The 23747-nt window shown below is 43.8% G+C and overlaps 1 protein-coding gene across 2 annotated transcripts in view; it reads left to right on the top strand.

Moving 5' to 3' along the window:
* Positions 1-22032, top strand: part of LOC147885703 (copper-transporting ATPase PAA2, chloroplastic) — an 87463-nt gene extending 65431 nt beyond the window's left edge. The window contains exons 16-18 of one of the 2 annotated variants that reach the window (XR_015543390.1): positions 8830-8980; positions 21416-21584; positions 21683-22032. Coding sequence is in view for 1 of the 2 variants with exons in the window: in XM_087396057.1 (XP_087252183.1) it covers positions 8830-8980; positions 21416-21504 (240 nt within the window). In the remaining variant the exon portion in view is untranslated. Of the gene's footprint in view, positions 1-8829; positions 8981-21415 lie in introns of both variants that reach the window. The other variant, XM_087396057.1, reaches the window with a different exon arrangement.
* Positions 22033-23747: the final 1715 nt, after the last annotated feature.

Below are 23747 nucleotides of genomic sequence, written 5' to 3' on the forward strand. Positions count from 1 at the left end.
GCTGGTCATGTTGCAGCAGTTATGTAGCCACTTGAAGACAAGGCTTGGAAGGAGTACATGGCTAAAGGGAATCAGTTTGTGGTTGACACTGTGATTGTGCATACCGAAGAGGCTAAGATTTCAGATTCAACAAGTGAGGAAGAGAAAGGTGAAACTAGCAGTGAAGATGAGAGCTCAATCATGTCTGACAGTGATGAAGCTGATGTGGCTATTACTGATAAAGTAAAAGACTTGCAGTCAAAACTCTTAGTTTGGGTGGGACCAGCTAATGTTGATTGTGTGCATGCGGACTTTAATGTGTATGATGAGGTTAGGATTCAGTGTTTACAGGATGATGGTGATTCAGATCATGAGCTGGATTGCATTCTTAATGATGCACTAGATGATATGTTAGCATTGATCTCTTCGAAAAAGAATGTAAACACGAGTATGCATGTTGACCAAAATGGTAGTGACAGTGTGGTTGATGATCAGCTAGATGCTTTACTTGATGATACCCTCATGGATTGTGTGTGGTTGGTAATGACAAGAAAATATATACTTCTTATGACTGTTCAGAAAATGAAAATGTCAGTGAGGACAGGATGCATAGCAAAGAGTGTGCTCATATGTTTGAGCATTCTTCAGGTGGGAAGGATGTTTGTTTGCTCCTCGGTGATCTTGATAATTCATGTGATGGGCTAAGTTTTGCAACTTACAAGGTTGAGGCAATATAGTTTGTTGAGAAGTCCCTAATCACTAATTATGGGCTGGTTGTTCCCGAGAGATCTCTGTGTGAGGTAGTGACCTCAAAAGATGTGGCTCATGTGAAGCTGAGCAAGACTCATGATACAAGTGTGATGGCTAATAGCCAGTGGAGTTGTGTGATGTCTTGGTGGGATAAGCTATGGGATCCTGGAGGCTTAGTGAGGGTGTGGGTATGTGGAAGGAGCTGCTGGCTATATCGATTTGGTGTGTTGTTGATTCCTTTTGATCCAAGGGGATGGTGGATTATGCATATCTGGCAGTGGAGGGTTCAAAGTTATCCTTTTGATCTAGGAAAAGAAAAGCACATGCATAGAGTACAAACTCATTCTGTTTTTGATTCAGGCGGTCTGCTGATTTGTTTTTCTTTTAGCTGCTGGACATGAATGTCACAGCAGAAGAGGGGGGTTGCTAAAGGATGTGTGAAGTTTTTGGAAACCCCAAACTCGTCTTGTACATATGTACATGTGTGATGTTCAACTTGTGTGTGTGCTTGATGGCATTCAATCAGATCTTGTGTAAGCACCTTTCGAGAACAGCGTGGTATCCAGTGTGACGGTGTTTATCGTGGGTGACAAATGTCCGTCATAGTAGTCCTTTACCAAGTGTTCATAGTGTCATGAGTGCAATTCCGTATTGTGGTGAAGACATGGGAGCTCTCATGTACTTAGTGTGGGCGTCATGGATGTGTGGTTATATGTGGCAATCCAGCTTTAAAGGCTTTGATGGAAGTGTATGTGGAAGGGAAAAGGTGAGCCTAAGGTTGGAATATGTGCTTTAAGTGCTTTGGTGTATGAATTTGGGGGGAACTTTGAGAGTGGTAAAATGTAAGCATGAGGTGGCTAACGAAAGGTGACGTGGCTATAATCAAGAAAGGTATGCATGCAACGTGGCTACGTGATGGAAGGGGAATACTTTTAGATGATGAGCTAGCAGGTACCTCAAGAGGGCAGCTGTGGCGACGTGATTACACTGGGCATGGTTCTGGAGGGAAGCCGAGAATATACGTTGGAGGGAGAGTTTGGAGAGTGGGGGGCGTTGCCACAACACAGGCGAGGAGTCCCTTGGATAAATGGAGCTCTGGGAGGATCTTGGACGACAGAGGGTGTGTGCTCTGTGGTGAGCAGAAGAGGCTCGTAGTGGAGGGAAGGAGAACCGTGAGCAGAGGAGGTCCATTGTTGCCTTAGAGGGAGCTATGGGATTTAGCTTACGATGCGGCTGGGAGGATCTCAAATGATAGGATGTATGCTCCGTGAGCAGGAGAAGTGGTGATCTCGACTATGCATGTGGCTCTTGTTAGAGGAAGAGGGCGACTGTGGGAGCGCCTCACTACTATCCAACACGAGGAGATCGTCAGAGCTATACGCGGGAGCTGCTGGAATTGGTGTGGCTTGACGATTGTGTGGGTTGGGAGTACAGGAGACGATGGAGGGCATACAATGTGAGCATGAGAGAAACTATGAAGGAGTATCATTGTGTGAAGGATAGACGGAAGCGGGGGTGGTGCAGGCGAGAGTATGAGCTGGCTGAAGGTGTCGAATGGGTACGCAACTGCTTTGAGGCCGAGGGCAGAAAGGCCTTTGGTTGGGCGGGTACCGGGTGCTAGCTGCAGAGACCATGGCTAGTGGGAACTCCAAGATAGCGAGCTGCTGGGGAACCTAGTGAAGAAGGAGATGGCAAAGCACGAAGGGCACCTCACAAACAGTTATGCTATGCTAGTGCTGCTGGAAACTCAAACTCGGTGCCTTAGCTTGTGAGAAAGAGGATGTCGGTATAGAATGGAGAGGAAAGTCCATCTCTTGTTCGCCTTCACATTCGTGATGCTCGAATGATTCTGTGAGGATGTTTCTTTTTGTTCACTTTCATAATCAGAGGAGCTCTTTTGCATTGTATCACCATGTAGATGGTGCAGCGTGGCAAAACGTGAATCAAGTGGGTTCAGGATTGGATAGAAGGAGGAAATGATTGAGCAAGATTTGCAGACTGAGAAGAGAGGAGGAGGTTGATGACTTGGTGGCTCGTTTCTTAGTTTGGATACTTTATCAATAACTTGTGAGGTTCTATACTTGATACGAAGCAAGGGAGATGCCCAAGCAGAGAGGCCTTGCTAGGCGGGATATCAAGATCTCCAAGGGTGGCGAGCTGTGATATGGGAGCTTAGTGCACCTCAAACTTCCGTGAGTCCATAAGGAGCGTGTGAGTGGTAAATAATATTGCCAATGGATTGCTGGCAATTCAGTGGATAAATGAGAAGGCAGGAAAGAAGATGTAGTACTGGCTGTGATGAACTCAAAGGATAGCAAGCTATTGTAGGAGAGCTTGGTTCACTCCAGACTCAAAGAATTTTGATGAGAGCTCATGGATAGCAAACAGCTTATATATGAGATGTGTGAAGGCTTTAAATGGTGTTGCATAGTGAATAGTTGTAGTTGTGGAGTACACTGATATAGATGAATTTATGTTTCATGGGTCATCTATTTGTTTTCTGAGCTTGATCTGAGTCTGTAGGAGAGCTTGTCTTAATCCACTAGGTTCTTTTTGAGTTTTTTTAAGCTTTCAGTGGAAATGTGGCCAGAGTATGAGTTGTATCCGGAGGTGTGTAGAGACAAGGAGTTTCAATGAAAGCCTTTTACCATCTAATGGTGTTGTTCACTTGATTTAAATGTGGATGAGGGTGGCTGTGAAGGCGGCTTAGGCTCTACTGCTTTTGTCCATTCACGTTTTGGTGCCTCCACGGAGGACTGTGCACTTCAGTTTACAAGTGTGAAGCTGTGCAGTCAGTTGTAGTGTTGAAGAGCTGAGAGAGATGGCACAGGACTTTCCAGATTTTTGGGGACTGCCATATGAAAATGTAACCAGATTCCTGGAAAGGATTGAATTTACAACACTTCTGAAAGATAGGGCAACCCTTGAGATTTTGTTTCAGATCATGAATTATTGCTTGCAGGGAGATGCAAAAGCATGGCTATAGACTCAAGTTGCTACCTTCAAGACTGCTCATCCTGAGCAGCAAAATCCTGAGTATACAGTGGTGAGAGCAGCTTTCCTTGCACGGTTTGCACAATCCAGGAGCCCTAATGAAGTTTGGAAAGAGCTGTCCAAAGTGAGACAGGAGGAGGAGCAGGAGGTAGACCAGTACCTAATTCAGTTTGGGTGATTATGGGGTGTCTGGTGTGAAGCTCTTGTGCCGGAGGTGCCTCCTTAGATGATAAAGAGAGACCGCGTCATTTCAGGCTTGAAGCCTTCACTCCATTTGAAGGTGGAGCTGAGGAATATCGATAGCTTCGAGGATGCAGTCAGAGTGGCTAGGGAGAAGGAGTGGAAAGTCAAGAGATTGAGGTAGTTAGGCATGCATGAAGAGCCCAAAACCCTAGTCAGCAGCCCAGAAATGATCAAGGCATATGCAGAGAGAGAGCCGGTGTCTGAAGGCATCCAAAGCACAAGCCTTCTCTCCTCGCTTTCTCTTTTTGTTTGGGAATCAAAGACGATTTTGACTAAGCCTAGGCTGCCATTGGAGTTACTTTTCTTTGCACCCCTATGGTGGTACTTGGTTTTGAAGGAGCCTCAGTTGGCTTTGCCTGCTTGGCTTGGCCACTAGGCTGTGAGATACTTCCCTTTACAACCCACCTCTTCTTAAACCCACTCTTTTTCGGGTACTCATACCGAGTCCCAGCCTGCAAAAACCCACTTGACTTGCTCCCTTTTGCATCCTTATAGTTCAAGGCTGTGGTGATTGCTCCATCTAAAGTGTTTGTGTTCTCTGACGAAGGTTTCTATACTGATTCCAAGCTTGGGATACTTTGTCAGAAGCTAAGAAATGTATTGTAAATTCTTTCTTGAGGTAGTGGATGCCACACCATCCCTTTGTTGTTTAATCCACCATCTATCCGCTGCCTCATTAAACATATGCGTGGCCTCGCGGATTTTCTTCATGTCATTCTTGATTTCACAAATGGCAAAAGCCTCTTCCCATTTATAGAACCAGGCTTCTATGACATCAGAGCTATGGTCAATCGTCGGACCAGAATACTTTTCTAGCCTATAATTGGCAATATTAGGTATCTTAGCCCTCCTAGGCTTGACCGTATGAACATTGGTTTCAACTCCGTTGGAGCTTTTCCTTTATCCGCTCGAGATGATCTTGCAGACATACTGTGAACCATTTTTTCTAAGTTCGGATCGCTCTAAGTTTGCTTGCAATTGCTGAGCTAGAATCTGTTGTAAAGCATCCTCAAGTAAAGCAATCCTACTTGATAATGTGTGGGCCGTTGGATGCGACACCTACTGGGTCAGCCGGACTCCCAATTCTACAGGATCACCCTTGAGGCCTCTTCTTCAACCTCCATTGCTATAGCTTTGCCTTTATAGATAGAGTCTTAGGTCGAAAGATGGGTTTTTAAAAAAATAAATAAACTACCTAAACTAAATTTACAACTGGAAATCTCAATCTCCAATTACAAACTGTGAACTCCAAATGCTCAAAGCAACAGCTAACCGGTATATACCAACTAGCACAATCTGTCTATACAGGCATAACTTCAAACATCTAAAATCTGTCCAAAATATTCGCAGCTGCAAGACTGAAATATAACTGCAATATAAATCAATCAAAGAAAGAAAGGGATAAGATGCCCCATGGTTTGTTTATGCTTCTCCACCCTTCTACGCTAGATGCTTTTCTACCTCCTGTACCATATGTCACTTCTTTATAAGGTGCAAGCAGCCCTAGTGTTCTACACAATGTGTGATGAAACGAACTCTTTGTGGAACAATCTTTGACTTAAAGTGTACATACGTCCCGCTTGGCACCCTCTTCAAGGCGAATCACAATCATTGGCCACGATCAGCTCTCCCAAACAGCCTGCAAGCATCTGTCGAAGCTCTATGTGGTGAACCAAGTTATTTCCCCATGGTGTGTCGTCAAGACACCTTGTAAACCAGCCCAATACCCACAACAATTGGGGTTCCTCACCCAATGACCAGCCTGTCTTAACCTGTCAGTTCACGACCTCCAACCAAACCCTCACGAAACCACACGTAGATAGATGACAAAACGTGGTGAAGCAGCTTAGCTTCCACGCCCAGTTCGTGACTAGTCTGTAACAATTGAAATCATGGGTCTGTAAGCTCCGTGTGGTCAGCCAACACACCCGTGGTACCCAAAAAACCTTTGCTCTCTGGTCCACCAAGAACCTTGCGAGAGCTATGTCAAGGCTACTAATTGAAGCCTGACACAGAAAGACTAAAATAAAACACCAACCCTTCCTAATCGTCACCAGCTCGTGGGCCCTCCACAAAAGAATCATGGCCTCTAGCAATTCGTGGTCAGCCCGTTAGATTTCCATCTAAATGCCCATGCAATATGTAGCTCTAGCTGGACCCTGTTCGCATATGGATTTTTACCCATAGTGCAATTGAAACGCCTCTTTTTCAATTTCTCACTAAACACCCAAACCACAAGTCGCGAGCCCTCCTGTCGTCCAAAGAACGGTGCCTCTTGCTTGCAGTGGCTAGACACTCGGGCGCCCTCCTTGGTCCTGTACGTCTCTTTTGGAACACTGGCTGATTGATTAGTGGAACAATTGAGCAAGTTACCCCCTAGCTTGGAGCAAGCGGACAGCCGTTCCTTTGGGCGATTCATCCGGACATGATATCTACAGCAAGCTCTGATACCAAATGAAATGAACAAGCAACCAAACAAAGACTATCACGGGTGATGGCACACAAACTATCCACCCAGCCAACCTCTGGAAGCAAGCTCGATAGACATTCCGTTCATTTTGCATCCTGCATGCCTTTCTAGAGCCCTCAGTTCCCTACATGGTTCCTGCCACATGTCACAAATTTGAGCCCTCACTAAATGCACCATTTTACCCCTCTCTTGGGATACTTTGAAATCAATTGCCCCTAGTCACTTTCCTTAAGTTGGTGCACTTAACATTGACTCCTTTGACCATATAAATAAAGCACAAAAAATATATTACGTAAGTTGGTTCTTTAAAGGAGAATGCCAACTGAGTGTTCCAAGGTCATGTTACCTCAACTAGAGCATAACACTCCTATTCTCCTAGTCAAATAGATATAAGTCCCATCCATGATTAGATTGAGTCTTGATAGGCTCTATGTTGACGATTGAGGATTAGATATGCCACCTATTCTCCTAGTCAAAAATGGGGGACATATGAGGCCCATCCACCCATCCATGATCGGATTTAGCCTTATAGGTTCTTTGTTGGTAATTGGGGTTTGGATAAAGATTCACTATTTGTATTGCACCAAGGGTTTCCACTTTGGACCACTTTCTTGTTATTCGCACAATTTTCGCCATTAGCGACTCCTTTCATGAGAATGTCACTTGGTGCACCTTTCACAAATGCAAAATTCATTGATGCTTTAGTTGCCCTACATAAAGGAAAGTATGCTGGCCTCAAATGAGTTCACCTCTTCCTTTTTTATTTCCATTTGGAATGATATTGGTGACCATGTCACATCATCTCTCTAGGGCATTTGGGACTTTGCTTTTATGCCTGCCTCAATTCTTAAGGGTCTCTTCACTTAGTGGACCAATTACAATTTTAGGCACATATTATAAAAGCTTGGCTAAGGTACTCAGTCTTTGGCTTCATGACACGCAGGCAGGCTTTATACATCCCCCCATCAGGCAAGATGAGGAGCTCATAGATAGTGAGCTTGCTGATGACATTGTGTTTCATTTGGATGCATCACACTGCAAACTTTCATCTCTTTTAGTTTGGCCCTGGATACCTTTTGTCTTGTCGCAGGAGCCCAGGTTTCTAATGGTTTCTGGATCAGCGATGAGCCTTCTCTGGATTGGGGAGCGGACATCAGATTTTCTTGGGTACAGAATGGCATTTCAATCAGGTACTTGTGCTGCTAGGTTGGGATTGATAGCTGCTCTAGGCAGCTGTGTGCTCAAGTGTTGGAGAGCTTTGGCAGGAAGCTTTCTTTTTCCCAGGTCTGGATCTTGACCCTAGAGTGATTATTGTTCATCATGTGTTCTTAGCCACAATCTGGTTTGTTTGTTCATGTTGGTGCCACTCACTTGGCTGTATTGCCCAGTGAAAGAGGCCTATGAGAACTTCCTTTGGAGTGATTCTCCTCTATCGCTTTGCTCAATACTTGGCATTGAGTTGCTTGGCTTTCCTTGACAGAACCTCAGATTTTATATATGAGAGCCAACATGATTTTTTTGCTATCAGCTCTCAGCACCGTCTTGTTCAGTTTTGCTTTTTGGACACTCTTCTTGTTTCCCAATACAGACCTTGTTGGCACGAGTTGGGAGATTGTTGCTAGTATCACTGCTTGGCACATTTGGAGGGCCAGATGTACGGATGTGTTAGATGGTATAAAGTGCACCCATCTCATACACCCACTAGCATTTAAACAGACACGGTGCATACCTGAGCGCCATTTGATCTAGGATGCAAGGGAACTCTAGATCTGCAGGTTCTTTCTTGGCGATTGGAGAGCCACTTCTTTCTTTTGTGAGTATCCCTTTGGTTTATTGTGGTATTTTCATCCACAATCATGGTTGCTAACTATTGTGCATGGGGCATAGACACTTTAAGTTTCCATGCTTTGCATGATGTATTAGCTTCTTGAGTTTCACATTCATGGTTGGTTATATCATGCTTAATAGAATTCTTTTTCATTTGGAAAAGAAAAGGGAAAAAACTCCCTAGGCAGGTGGAAAGTGTTTGGTATGGATTGAGCCTCGCTCTTGATATTTTCAATGAGGCTTTCGCAATCATGCTGAACTGAATATTGGAATGTCTACTACTAGACTCTGTCTCCTAGTTTTGTTTCGTTTTTTAAATGTTGTTCGGGGATACTGAACCTCTACGATTTCCATTACCTTTTATTTGTTGTTTCGGGGATCCTGAATCTCTACGATTTCCATTACCTTTTATTTGTATTCATAAATTCCAGCGAGATGAATAGGTGGGTGTTATGTCTTTCTGACTGTTGTTTTTCTGGTTTTAGAAATGTGCTTATGGTTTGGTGGTGAACGTGCTAGTATTGTAAATAATAAACCCTGTTTAATGTGTATGTATTGTTGGGTAGGTGCTTGAAGTTATAGAGCTTTCACGAGCAACCATTAGCAAAGTACAGCAGAACCTTGTATGGGCTTTGGCTTACAATGCTGTAACTATACCTCTTGCTGCTGGTGCTCTCCTGCCAAATTTTGATTTTATTATGACTCCATCGGTGGCTGGTAAGAGTTCGTCCCATTTGCTGATGTATACACAACTGCATATTGTGGCCTCAAAGAGACATTGATGTGTGGACATGTTTTAATTGGATATCTATAAGCAAAATGGAATATATAATGTAGGTGACTTACTTCCTTTAGAGTTTCTTCACCTCAAGGCTATCTTTTTATTCACCTCAAGTTTTCACCTCAAGTCTTTCTTTTTATTCTGAAGTTTTTGCTAGCCTGAATTCCTTCATGGCCATTTTTGACATCTGCCTTGCATTCTAGTTAGAAATTAAAAGCTGTGCAATCTTCAGTAATGCTAATGTACATATCACGAGGGCTCTCGGAGCTCAATTAATTTATAGTTTTCATTTCATGTAGAAAAGTGTGATGGTGATGCCCCCCATGTTGGTTGCAGTGATTCCTGAAAATTGACATCCTAGTTTGTGTTACAATTTGCAAGGCCTTGTAATGCCTTTATTTTGAATGCATACGCACCAGGGAACGTGTTTTGTAGGAGGGTTGATTCTGTAGAATTATTGTTATCTTGGATGGTGTATCGAAGTGTTTAAAAACTATGCTTATCTGAGGTCTCTTCTTTGTCAGCCCTTTGGCCATATACCTCCATTTGCTTGGTCATCAATGGTCTCCTGTGAGGAGTACAACCTCCTCTTGTGCTGGATGTGTTTCAATGAAGGATCTAAATTTTCTCTTTCTAGAATTTCTACTTGGACTTGAGAATCCTAAAACTTATGTAAATTTACATATCTCCTAATGGAATGAATCTTGCACAGTGCACTCTTTGGGGCTTTGTGTTCGGTTCACTTTTGTGTCCATGTGCCTGATCTACTTGTCTTCATGCTCCATCACACTATAAATGTGCACTAGCGTGCTCTTATGCTTGCAACATCTCCAAGCATTGCAACCCATACCCTTGCACTTCCAACCCTTCTTCCTTCCTCCTCCTCATCTCCCTTATTCTCGCCCTCTCCTTTTCCCTGCCTTGCCCCTTACTCCCCCTTTCTTAGATCTACCCTTGCAATCCTTGGAACCCTACTTAGACTTCTCCAGCCTTATCCCGTTGATCCGTGAAGGAGTCTAGCTCTCCATTTCTCAACCCTCCAACTCATTCTCAACCCTTAAACTCTTCCTAAACCCTGCAACTCTAGATTTCTTAACACTAACCTCCTTTTGAACCCTACAAACCTTTTCTAACCCCTTAAATCTTATGGAGGTGAGAACTTCCATCAAATCTCGTGTACAGCACTTCTTCCCCACTTGTGCATAATCTTTAGTTCATGTTAGATGTCTACTGTCTGCAAGTTAGGTTTTCCAAATATGGTGGGCCAAACATAACTTATGTATATGAAAACCTTCTTAGTAGTATAATCCACAGCAAAGTGTCTCCACAAAGTTCATCATGACAACTTTAAGCTGTCTGTATCCCTTCCTTCTTTGTGATGTCAGCGAAGAATTCATACATTACAAATCTCAAATAGGGTATATATAATGGTCGCTAAAATTTCTTCTCCTTTTTCTTTCTCGCTTTGTAGCATTTGAGGGGAATGAGAAATGTAATGTTTTAGATAGCATAATATAGGAGCATTGGTGAGTGTTGGTGGGGACATCATATCTTGCTGCCCAAACTCAAGCAAGGCATTTTTCAAGCAGCAGCTCCTTTCTTTACTACTTTGATATCAAGAATTGAATTCCAAGAAAGATTGGGTCCATTTTGCAAAGCTTCTTCACCAACACAGTGAATATTCTTCCCATTAAGTAGTGTTGACAGTGCTAATCCTTCTCCTCTGTTTCGTACTTGAACTTGCTAGGTAACATATGCCTAGATGCATAAGACAGAGGATACTTGTAAGATTCTTCTCTTTTTACAAAAGAATGATGGCTAAAGCATGTGTGGAGCACCCAGCATTCAGGCAAAATATGGCATCTCATTATGGAGATTGTAGGACAAGAGAAGGCACCTGCTGATCGCTAGTGCTCCGCCCATATGATGAGGTTCACGCTGACACGGTTAGCTGAAGCCATCTACCAACATATGTGGTGTAGGAGAAGGAGGGTACTTTCTCCACTTGCTCCAAGTAACCTATCCTTGATGGTCGAAACCCACCGCACCGGTCTGCCATCATTACCAGAGGCACTAGCTAGAGTGAGCCTGCCCATATATAAAAGGTTTTGGGGTCGATTGTCCAACTCCCTCCGACTGGCCAATTACTCTGATCCTCTACCACTCCACTATGTCTAAGATCCCATTGTATCCCACACCTCTGTCCCCTGCCTTTGATTCCATTTAGAGTAACCCGGTGAAGCCGAGCTGAAGAAGTTCGGGTAGGGCTCGTCGTAGTCTTATTGAAGATCGAAGCCTATGAGAGGAACTCCCGTCCTAAAGAACTACCCAAAGCAGTTTTTTTTTTGGCATCCAGGTCGCGCCAAGCCCCTCTCACCAAGCCTTCGGGATGGCATCCTTGATCTCTCGAAGCTTGCTACTAGCCCCTCTCAAGTAGGCGAGCATGCTCAATTTCTCCTAGGGCTACTAAGGGAGTCGACTCCATGGATCAAGGGATCTCATCGGACCATTTTCAATGTGCATCCACCCAATGTGCGTGCACGGCCCAACCTACAATACTCTAGTCTTAGGTGTCTGGGTGCTAGATTAGAGGTTGTCACTCTAACAAGGGCCTCTCTCTCTCTCTCTCTCTCTCTCTCTTCCGACACGATCATGGAACCATGGATCACATTCTCACACTTAGGTGTATCATTGAGGAGGCAAGGGCATGGAAGAAGATGGTATATTGAGTCTGGGTAGGGTCTGGGTGGACAGATGAGATCAGGAGCACTATTGGGGTCAAACAAGGGTGTCCTTTATCACCCACCGTGTTTGGCCTCTACATTGACGAGCTTGAGACAGTTATGCGGACACTAGTGGGGGATGGATGCTGTCTTGCTGGCACGCTGATCCGGATTTGCTATATGTAGATGACGTGGCACTTTTATCTTCATCATCACGGGGCCTCCAGAGATGCCTTGATGCACTACAGTCCTTTTGTGAGTCCTATGATTTGAAGGTCGACCTTGGTAAAACTACACTTAGGGATATCCCCTCTCTATTCAGAGTCGAGGCTTGACCGACATGGGTCACTGTAGCCCTTGTTAGGCGCAGAGCTATGACCAAGAGATGACATAGGACCACGCCCGCGAGCAGCCGACAACACTCTATCGCTGACTTCATGCTTCCGTTTTCTCATCCACCTTGACGACCTGATGATGATGATGATGAAGAGGATGAGGAGGAGGAGGAGGATGATGATGATACTGATGTGTAGTCGATCACTCTGGCGTGACTATGTAGTACTTAGCACTAGCTTTATGCAATTTGCATTGGTGTGCATGCTGTAGCTCCACTCTCACTGTTTGTTTGTATTAGGATACTCTCAGTCTCATAGACCCATCGGTCTTCCGAAGACTTTAATAAACTCTCTCTCTCTCTCTCTCTCCCTCCCCCGCCCCCCCCCCCCCCTCTTGTAGTTTTTGCTTGTGATTGGAGCTTTGCGCTGCACCCGCTGAATGAAATTGGCTATCCAACTAGCCCACCATCCAACCTCCATCCGCTAAATTTATGCAATGGCCTCCTCTTGAAACAACGCATGTAGAATCCTCACCTCATCTGGTGGAGCCCATGTTATGGCTTTTCTAGATGCAATATGATGTGGTCCAACATCATCATCCGGGTAGAATCCTGAATGAAAACCTCCATGCAGGACCTAGTGGTCTAAGTCTAGTATCTCCAAGAGCCTATCGTGCAAGCCTTGCTCGAAAGAGAAATTGAGACTCACTAGTACCTTGGACAACTCATCCTCTCATCAAGGGTTCGGCCCTTGATGGTGAAGATAAACTGCTCCCATGTTCCCCACTTGGAGGACGACCTGGTAACTAAGCAGGACTCACGGAGCTTGTCCTCCTTGGACTTCGAGTTTGTTGAAGTCATTTGCAAGAATCGAGGATTCCATGTCTGGAATACTCTCTATGAGCTGTCTCCTAAAGGGCTCTCTCCATTGTTGGTAGTCGGTGCATAAACATTGAGGACCCCTACTTGTATATCCCACATCTTCAGCTCCACTACCCATAAGAAATTGCACACTAGGCACCTGAGCTGAACGATGCAGTCTTTGTGAAAGCACCAACAAGAGGCAATATACCAAGCCGTAGTCAACAGAAATCTGTTTTGCCACTAGGGCCCTGCTTGCTAGTGAGAGTTTGGCTGAGCTCCAGTATAGAAGCTTGCGCCTCACACTCTCTAGCTTTGGGATGATTTGTTGCTTTGCTGAAATATCAATGTCCACCTGTGTAAGTATCTCATTGTACTTCCGGGATCCATCGGAAGCCAATTGTAGCCCCCAAATCTTGGATCTCTTGAACCTCCTTAGTCGCTAGAAGAAGGCCAACTAATATTGTGTAGTTGATCTTGGCCCTTGAGGCCAAACAATAGGTCCCTAGAGCTATCCCGACCCCCTCTGTACTTTCCCCCTTCCCTCTACATAGAGTGTTGTGTCATCTACGAACTTTGAATCAACGAGCTCCTCCTGACGAATCTGGAACCTCATTCCCGAGAGGCCTGTAAGGAGTGTAGAAAGTACCTAGAGCCTCTACCATGAAGAGGAAGAGAAAGGGAGCAAGAGGGCAGCAGACCTTGACAAACTGGGCAAGAAAGAGCAAAGGCACCCTGGTCCAAGCCCCATTGGAAGACTCCACCTAGGGGGTCTTGAACTTCTCCTATCTAGACGGGCACTGTGCTCTATCTGCATGAAACTCTCTTTTGGCTACCCCTGACAAGCATGAGGGGGAGAGGTTAGCCCTACCCTGCCCCTTCGGACAGGACCATGCTAGATGGCCCATCTGCCTGCAACGAAGGCACTGACTTCTAGAAACCTCAACCGTCTACCTCAGTCAGTGTGTCAAGGAGGATCTCCTCTGGAAGAGGCTCATGGTCCTTCACAATCCATTTGAGATGAGGGACCCCATCGTCTGCCACAACTGAGGTTGCTGAAACTGGTAGGGACCACTGTGCCAAAACAGCCCCTGATGGAGGGAGGGATAGGTCGGTACCCCTTTGGGAGGCCTTGGAAGCAGAGCATCACCAGGAAATGCGTCATGTCAATGTCGTCAGCTGTGAACCCGTGGTACCAAGGGATGAAATAGTCAAGACGCAGGCCATGGAAAATGGGGCTCTACTCCACCAGGGCTGGGCAGAAGAGAAACTGTTCGAGGCTCCAATAAGGCTGACCAGCTGGCTGAGAAAAGGCTAGTAGATCCAAAAAAGGGCTTGCAGCAATGCAGAGAAGAATCAGGCCTTCATGCACACAAACTGCCAGCAGCTTCAAAAACCGGTCACAATACAGGGTGGCTAGAATAGAACTCCTGGGGCTGGCGGTAACACTTGGAAGCTTCAAAGGTCCAAGTTCCAAACTGACGGGTGGCCTCCAGCAGGCAATGACAGAGCAAAAACCAGGCACAAATGATCAGAAAGGAGGCAGGATGAAGTGACGGAAGTAATAGAGTGAAGCGTAGCAGTGAGGGTTGGACAGGGGCGGATGGGTGGCGCACAGGCAGCAAGCCAGGTCAGACCCGAAAGGGTTGGCGTCAGCCCCTACCAGGCTGTGCAGGGAGCAGAGGCGGGGATGCAGCTGGTGAACAGGGTGGGGAGAGGTGAATGGGGCGGGGGTGACAGGACGTGGAGAGGGGAAGGGATGGACAGCTACTGGGAGGTGCAGGGAGAAGCTCCAGAAAAAAAACCACAAAGATTTATCTGCTGATCTTAGGATAGTCTTGCTCCGAAAGAGTATACTTGGCCGACTCTTTAATTCAGATCTGTAGCAGAAAAGGTCCATGTAGAGAATTTCACTTCCTCAGCTCAGATTTGTGGGGGATGCATCACTGAAAGTGAGACTAAAGTTTGTGAAAGGGAAGTTAATGTCTATACTATGTAAACAACCTCTAGCTGCAGGTTAAAAGAAGTCTGCTTTGGCAAAGGGGAAGCTTAAAATGCTAGATGACATCTCAAGAGGCAATCTTCCTGTAGAGCTTCAAAAACACCATTATTGCTTCAGCATCTTGGAATCTCATTCTGAAACATCTCGTTTATCTCCCTCCTTTCAAACTCTATAGCCATCCTGTCACTGAGGTGCAAAGATGGCAATGATATTCCGAAATAATTCACTGCATGCCTCGTCTATGTTCTCAGCCCCATTCTCTTGAGGTTGAGGACTCTTTCTTTTCGGTTTTGTCACTTTTTCATTCTTGATTTCATGAAACCATTCAAGTGGAATTAAGATGCTGATCCATTCTCATTATAATTTCTTGCATTTGCTTGCATCTGCATGGCATATTTTGCTGTCACTTTCCTAGACTTTGGCTTTAGCTCCTCCCGTGCATTTTTTCATCCTCTTAGATCACCTTTGCTTTTATCTTCTGCCATTTTAGGTCCATTTTTTCTTGCTAGTCACATATAGGTATCTCTTAGGTGGTAGGTTTCTGTAGGTTTATACATGCAGGGCAATAATTTACTTCTTAGTGTGTGTCAGTCTTGGGGCGGACATAAATATCTAAATGCCTTGGAAGTTCTCTTCCACCCACCAATGTCAAAGTCTCTCAATGCATCTCCTGATTTTATTGGGTGTTTGTATCCAAACACTTTAAGCCTATGTTTATGTGGATATGTGTGTGTGTGTGTGTCCTTTGGAAAGTACACTATGCGGCCAGGGGCTTTTTTGAGGTTATCATGGTGGATGAGATCCACAGACAAATGCTTTTGGAACACTCACCCCTTTTTTTTGGGCAGCAAATGGTGCATGTCTTGCCATGGTCTCCCACAAGGGACGTTCAGGCTTTAATCCGACACAGATGCCCGGTTTGGGTTGAAGTTGTTGATTTCCCCCAATGTATGGCCTCGCTTTTGCCTAAAATTGCAGCATCTTTAGGTAAAGTGGTTTGCCCACCACGGCCAAATGGCAACTCAAACAAATTTTGCATTCTCTGGGATACTGATAATCCCACACCGGACTCTTATTCAGTCACGGTGAATAATGTGAACATGGGAAGTGCTTTTTATAAACTCAAATGGGGTTTATTTACAGGGGCATGTTTTGAATGCAAAAAGTTTGGACACATGGCTTCACAGTGTCCAATGAATCTACATAAAATGCCTCGTGCCACTTTGTCAGTTTCCATGCCTACTAAAGATGTTCCTACTCCAGTGGCCAACAAAAATAAAAGCAGTAGACAGTCTGCTGGGAGTCAGGATAAAGGCAAAGCTCCAGTGGCTCCCAATGGGAATCTCACATCACATTCACCTCCTGTTATTCAATCCTCGACCAAAGGACAGCAACCTTCAACTGATGGCTGGCAGAGTCCAAGAAAAGTTATTTCTGCTAGAAGAATTCCACCCCCCCGCACTTGGACTGGTGCCTCTTCTAGCGGGAATACCCCAGAGATAAATACAGGAATTGGGATTACATGGGCTGCAGTAACAGCCAGCAGAACACTCTTCCCTGAAGAAGAGGTTGCTGCTTTGCTGTCTACTTCTCAGGCGGCTACTTCTTCTCAGGCGCGAGGTCTTGACCCTGAGATAGAAATGCAAGGCTGACCTCATAAATTTTGCTGCTGTACATAGTTGTTACATTACTATAAATACCTGTATATATGACTGCTCACATCAAATGTTTTACACTCAATGTCTAGGGCATGTGTGACAGTAGGAAATGGAAATCTGTGTGGCTGTACATCAACAGATTTCAGCCTGACATAGTGGCATTACAAGAACACAACCAACATATGTATGCAGGCAAGACAGGACACTACTGTGGATATGATATTTTTTATGCTGGGGAGCACTCTTTCTCAGGGGTTGTCCTTCTGATCAAACATGAGCTTCAACCAGCCATTGCATTAAATGACAACAAAGGCAGATGGCTTGTTCTCCAATGCCTTATTAGAGGAGAGGTGTTTGAATTTGCTTCAGTTTATGCACCTCAGTCCTCTAGAGAAAGAACTGCAATTTGGGATGCCATGCAACAATATCCGTGGAGATATCATGCCTACATATGTGGGGATTTCAATAATGCTCCACAACAGGGAGACAACACCTCCAGACATGATCATATGTTATCTCCTGAAAGGCATGCATGGTCTCAATTACTTCTGCATCTGGATCTGGTTGACCTTTGGAAGGAATTGCAGCCTTTGTCACCGGGCTACACTTTTCAACATAATGCTCTTTCAGCCTATCAGGCACGTCTGGATCGATGGTATAGTGTTTCTCCCCAACAAAATGGGGAGTTCACATGCAAAATGTGGATTGACTATGCCTTTGTGCATTCAGACCATGCACCACTATGGTTACGGTTATCTTTTCATAACATGCCAGATGATAGATTGCCACACAGGAGACATCTCATCATAAACAATAGTTATTTGCAACATGCTGATTTCAAGGCAATGGTTACTGAAGCAGCTCATTGTCTTTCCTCTAGCAGCCATCTCAATGTTGATGGTGCCTGGGATACTTTTATTTCTAAAATGCAAGTGGTGATTAGAGTTTATGGCAAGTCTTACATGAAGACTCTAAGGGAAACCATTGCTCAGGCCAAATCTACTTGTCAAGACCTCACTGAACTCAGTCATCATCGTTCGTTGTCCTTGCATGAGCAAACAACACTATGCCAGGCCAGACATTGTCTTAAACTAAATGATCAAAGGAAACTGGCAAAATGGGAGACAAGAGCCTTTACAGATAAAGGTTGCTCTTCCAAAGAATTTTTCAAAAGTTTACATCAGAGGAGAATCAAAACAGAAATTTGCAGAGTGCTTATGCCCGATGGATCATGGACTACCTCACGATCACAGCTTGCTTCCTTTTGTGTGCATCATTTCTCTCAGCAATTTGGCTCTGCAGCTCCTCTCTCGCAACAGATTTTGCTTGCACGAAATTTACTGTTGCAACATGTTTCTCCTATCATTTCCCCTCCTAAAGCTTTGGAATTGGAGGAACCTTTTACTGAGAGGGAACTGTCAGATGCGATCAAATCATGTGGCAGATGGAAATCCCCTGGATGGGATGGTTTAACAGTAGAGTTTTTTCTAGCCTACTGGCCTATTTTGAAGCATTCATTGTTATATATGGTGAATGCTGCGTGGCAAAATCAGAAAATGCCGGACACATGGAAGAGAGGTCTTGTTAAGCTCCTTCCCAAAAAACAAATTTGTGAGTCTTTGGCAGATTGGAGACCTATCACTCTTATGCCCATAATTTACAAAGTCACCACCAAAATGATTGTCGATCGGCTAAAGGGGATTTTACATGATGGGTTGCATCCTGCTCAATATGGCTTTGTCCCGCGCAGGCACATCACCGATAACATTGCTAATGCCTACATTGGAATTGAATATGCTAAATATACACAGCAGGATGTTTTGTTACTGCAAATTGATATTGCCAAAGCCTTTGATACTGTTCAGTGGGATTTTATTTCATCGACTATGCAAGCATTGGGTTTTGGCACAAAAATGCAGCAGCTCATCACTTGGCTATATCAAGATAGTGAAGCTGCCCGTATACTCTCAGGAGATATTTCCCCATCCTGGACTCTTGCTTGCTCTGTCAGGCAAGGATGTCCCCTGAGTGCTTTACTTTTTGCCATAGCCACCCATCCACTGCTTCAATATTTGGATCACCTTTTGGACACTGATCAGTTGCACGGTTTGGAGATTCTTGGTAGTCGCAGCAGGATTGCTCAGGCATATGCTAATGATTCATTCTTTACTCCAAAAAATACTCTGGCTGATTTGTCCATGATTATGCATGCTCTTTCCACATATGGTTTGGCTGCTGGCCTTCGGGTAAATTTTCAGAAATCAAAATTGCTGCCATTACATGCACAGGAATGGCACAACCTTCTGTGGCCTGGGGAAATTGTCCCCGCTTCTCATTTTATTTGACATCTTGGTTATCCTCTAGGCTGGGGACTCACCCGCTCACAACAAACTGATTGGGTGCTAGCAAAGTTAAGGGCAAAACTTGAATATTGGAAGCTTGCAACTTGGCCATTACATGTTCGCCTGCGAATCACACAATCCATTTTGATAGCATACATACAATTTTATCTGCCTCTCACTATGTTCACTAAGGCAGATCTAGTTTCATTTATGTCAGCTATCATGGAAATTTTCTGGCGTTCAAAACATGGCAAGAAAAGTCTCAAATTACTCTATGCATCGTCTCTGTTCTCCCAAGATGCACGGAGGTCTGAACATTCTCGATATTCAAATGCATTTACTTGCCCACAGAGGGAAAATGATGATACAGTTTATGCAAGGAGATCAGCCTTGGGCTTTCATGATCCGCTCTCTCTTATTACATCTTCATACATCTGCCTTTGGGCATTGGCAGCTTACTCAGTGGGATTTTTTATTTGGCTCTATCTAAGGCAAGATTAGAGGATGCCCTTTTGTCTCTCGTCTGCTTCTTGATTGGAAACATATTCTATCCCATTTGGAATGGCATGGCAGGGACTCTCTCTCCGGCAACTCTTTGAGGGTAGAGAATATTTTTTGGTCTAAAGTTTTCCACCCCCCTTTGGCCATACAAGAACCCCGACGTTCTTATTTTCTCTCCTTCAAAGGCATTTCATCTGTGGCGGATGTACTTCAGGATGATGGCACAATCTTATCTTTTTCTATGGCTGCTCGCAAATATGGCTTGGGAGCTCATTATCGTCCTTTATGGCATCGAATTTCAGCAATGCTCCAACCGTACTTGCCGGTACCTCATTTGGAACTTCAGAATCGGCTTGAGGATTGGATCTTACGCTCTCCTTCCTTATATGCCCGTCCTCTGAAGCTCTCACATATCACAGTGTCATCACTGTATAAAGTGTTATTACCTCCGCCTTGGATTTCCCACAAAGCAAATACTGTTTGGCATATGGATCGCCCAATGAAGTGGTGGAGAAAAAGGCTGCGTCTCCTTTGGCATTACAAAGTCCCTCTACGAGAACAGCTTTTCCTATGGCGAGTTCTTCTTGGCATTTTTCCATCCGGAAAGTTACTCGCACACAGACATATTGCTTCAGCTGTTTGTCACCGATGTCAGCACTCTATTGAATCAGTGTTTCATATCTTTTTGTCATGCCCAAACACTTCTGATCTCATTGCTCTCATCAGATAGAGGCTTTGACAGCGATTTCCTACTGTTACTTTTGGCTGATTTTTCTGGTTGTTTGGCTTTCATCCACAGAGACAAGGATTTGATTTATTTTTTGTATGGGTGCGCTATTGGACCCTATGGACTTTATGGATGGACAGAAATCATAGAGTCTTTGGTGATCCACTATTTTTATCTTTTCTTTTTTTCAAACGATCTCTGCAACAATCATTTTATGATTGTCTTCAGACTCGTTTGATTGATCAGGATGTATATACAGCTTATATTGAGATCTTCAGTTGAGTAGTAGCTACTTCGTTTTTTGAAGTAACTATGAATGTAATTATTCTACAGCAATAAAAGATTTCTTCCCACAAAAAAAAGTGTGTGAGTCCTTTGGAACTCCAGGACCGGCTGGAAGATTGGACTTTGACTTCTCGAGGGTCCTCTTCTCGTCCTTTGAGGCTATCTCAGATTACTATACCTGCATTGTATAAAATCCTTTTGCCTCAACCTTGGGTTTTAGAGAGAGGTGATTCTATTTGACGAATGCATCGCCTAGCCAAGTGGTGGAGGAAAAGATTACAGTAATTTTGGGCATATAAAGTACCACTTCGGCAACAGCTTTTCTTTTGGCGAGTTCTTTTGGGAGTGTTTCCATCTGGACAGCTATTAGCTCATCGACACATTGCTCCTGCACTTTGCCATAGATGTTCTGCTTCTTCGGAGATTGTGCCTCACTTGTTTTGGCATTGTCCGTGCTCTCGTGAGTTTTTTAATTTGCTTCGACAGCGCCTGCGAGCGAGATTCCCATCTGTTCCATTTCTGAAGTTCTTTTGGCTATTTGGGTTTCATCCATCCAGACCAGAGTTTCATCTTTTCTTTGTTTGGGTTCGCTACTGGGCACTGTGGACTTTATGGATATATAGGAATTGTAAAGTCTTTGGTGATCCTACTTTCTCTCTGTTTGGCTTTTTTAGGCGTTCTCTGTAGTAATCTTTCTTTGATTGCTTGTAGACCCATTGCATAGATCATGAGGTCTTTTCGGCATATACTGAAATTTTTAGTTGATGTAAGTGTAGCACCTTATTTTGAGGTTGCTACTCATATAATATAATCAATCAAAGATTTCACCCCAAAAAAAGTGTGTGTGTGTGTGTGTGTGTGAGAGAGAGAGAGAGAGGAGGGGGGGGGGTGTTGGATGATGGGTTTTTCTAATCAACATTGATGGTGCTTTTGTGCAGGTGCAATGATGGCAATGAGCTCAATCATTGTTGTCTCAAATTCTTTGTTGTTGCGTGTAAGTCTTCCTGTTCGTTCTCACAATGTTTAAAGCTTCACTTACCGAACAGATTGGATTGTATTGGGCGACATTGGACAGTGGATATACTTCAATTCATGAGCTTATGGAAGGTATCGAAGATGATCTTACTATGATGCATGTAAATGCAACAGGCTCAGATAACTTGTTCAGAGTTTTTATTGTTTTGCTCAAACTTCCGGTTTTGCAGCTATGAAGTTCTGCTCACTGTGAGATCAGATTATGTAGGCCCACTTAATGGACATTTTCATACGTGGGCATTACCATAGTAATGTAAAAGCAGATTGTATAGCCCTCATAGTGGACATTTTCATAAGCGTGGCCATTATTATAATATTGTAAAAGCATTGAAGTCATGAGAAAATATCATACAACAGCTCACATACAAATGAGTGTATCAATTTTTGTTCGATGTCTACTTTGGCAGGAAATATAATACCCTTAGGGAAACAATATTTAGGGGTCTTGGCTTTCCGATCGGGTTCTCTGCACCTAACATATGTAAAATGGACATTTGAACTTACTAATGAATACAAATTTTTTTACCCATTCTATTCTTGATAGTTTTGCAGAGCATCATGCTATTGAGGCTTTGTTCAGGTCATGAACAATGATTATACATCATTCTCACATTCAATGGACTATGTCAAATTTTGTTCAATTTTTGCTTTGGCAGTAAATATGACCCTGTACGAAAGCAATGGTTAGTGCAATTGGTCTTTCTGATGGAGTTATGTGCACCTTACAGATGTAGGATGGACTTTTGAAGTTAATGTTTATTCTCTTCTAGTATTCCAAGAGCTCATTGGGAAAAGGAAGAAATGTTCAGCAAAAAAATTGTTCATGGTCACACGTAAAAGATCAAGAAGGGTCGGAGTAACCTATCAGACAATGGTCTTATCCACAGGCAACCAAACAGGTGAAAAGTAAATGTCATGAGATCCAAGAGGCTTCTAGAGAAAAGAAGTCTCGTCTCTAGGACCACCAAATCTTCTCAAATAGCTCGAGTTGGGATTTGTGCAACCAAGGTATGCATGTTGTGCTGTGTTTTCTGCTCAATAAGAAAGATATTTTTTAGCAAAAGGGGTTAAAATCCCTTACTATAAAGATCCAAACATGGCAGAAAAAGTCTCAGGCTGCATTTGATGCATCACATTTGTTCTCCTAAGATGCATGGTGGATTGAACATCATGGATATTCATGTGCATATTCTTGCCCACAAGGGAAAAATGTTGCTATAATTTCTGCAAGGTGATCAAAACCTTGGGCTCTTATGATTACGACTCTGGTCACTCATATTAGTATTTCTGCGTTTGATCATTGGTAACTCGATCACTAGGATTTCTTTTTTGGCTAAATTGATGGCACTTTGCCTAGCTGTCCTTTTGTCTCCCGCTTGCTTCTTGATTGGAAGCATGTTCTTTCTCATCTAGAATGGAATGGATGGCAATCTTTGCTTGGGAATTCTTTGAGAGTTAAAAGCATTCACTAGTCGAAAGTCTTTCAACCTCCCTTGGCTTTATAGGAACCTCGACGTTCCTACTTTGTCTCGTTTAAAGGCATCACCTTGGTTGCTGATGTTATAGATGATGCTGGTACTGTGCTACCCTTTTCTCTAGCAGCCACTACATATGGATTGGGCTCTCATTATCATTCTTTGTGGCGACAAATTACTTCTATGCTTTTGCCTTTTGTTTCGATTCCTCCTTTGGAACTCCAGGACTGGCTGTAAGATTGGACTTTGACTTCTCGAGGGTACTCTTCTCGTCCTTTGAGGCTATCTTAGATTACTGGACCTGCATTGTATAAAATCCATTTGCCTCAACCTTGGGTTTCAGAGAGGTGATTTTGTTTGGCAAATGTATCGCCTAGCCAAGTGGTGAAGGAAATGATTACAACAACTTTGGACCAATAAAGTATCGCTTCGGCAACATCTTTTCTTTTGGCAAGTTCTTTTGGGAGTGTTTTCATTTGGACAGCTATTAGCTCATCGACACATTGCTCCTGTACTTTGTCACAGATGTTCTACTTCTTTGGAGACTGTGCCTTACTTGTTTTGGCATTGTTAGTGCTCTCATGAGTTTTTTGATCTGCTTTGATAGCGCCTGTGAGCGAGATTCTCATCTATTTCGTTTGAGTTCTTCTGGCTATTTGGGTTTCATCCATCCAAATCGGAGTTTCATCTTTTCTTCATTTGGGTTTGCTACTGGGCATAATGGACTTTATGGACATATATGAATTATAAAGTCTTTGGT

The sequence above is a fragment of the Dipteris shenzhenensis genome, chromosome 25 (assembly GCF_047967505.1).
Source record: "Dipteris shenzhenensis isolate YYH24624 ecotype China chromosome 25, Dip_SZ_1.0, whole genome shotgun sequence".
In the NCBI taxonomy this organism is placed as follows: Eukaryota; Viridiplantae; Streptophyta; class Polypodiopsida; order Gleicheniales; family Dipteridaceae; genus Dipteris; species Dipteris shenzhenensis.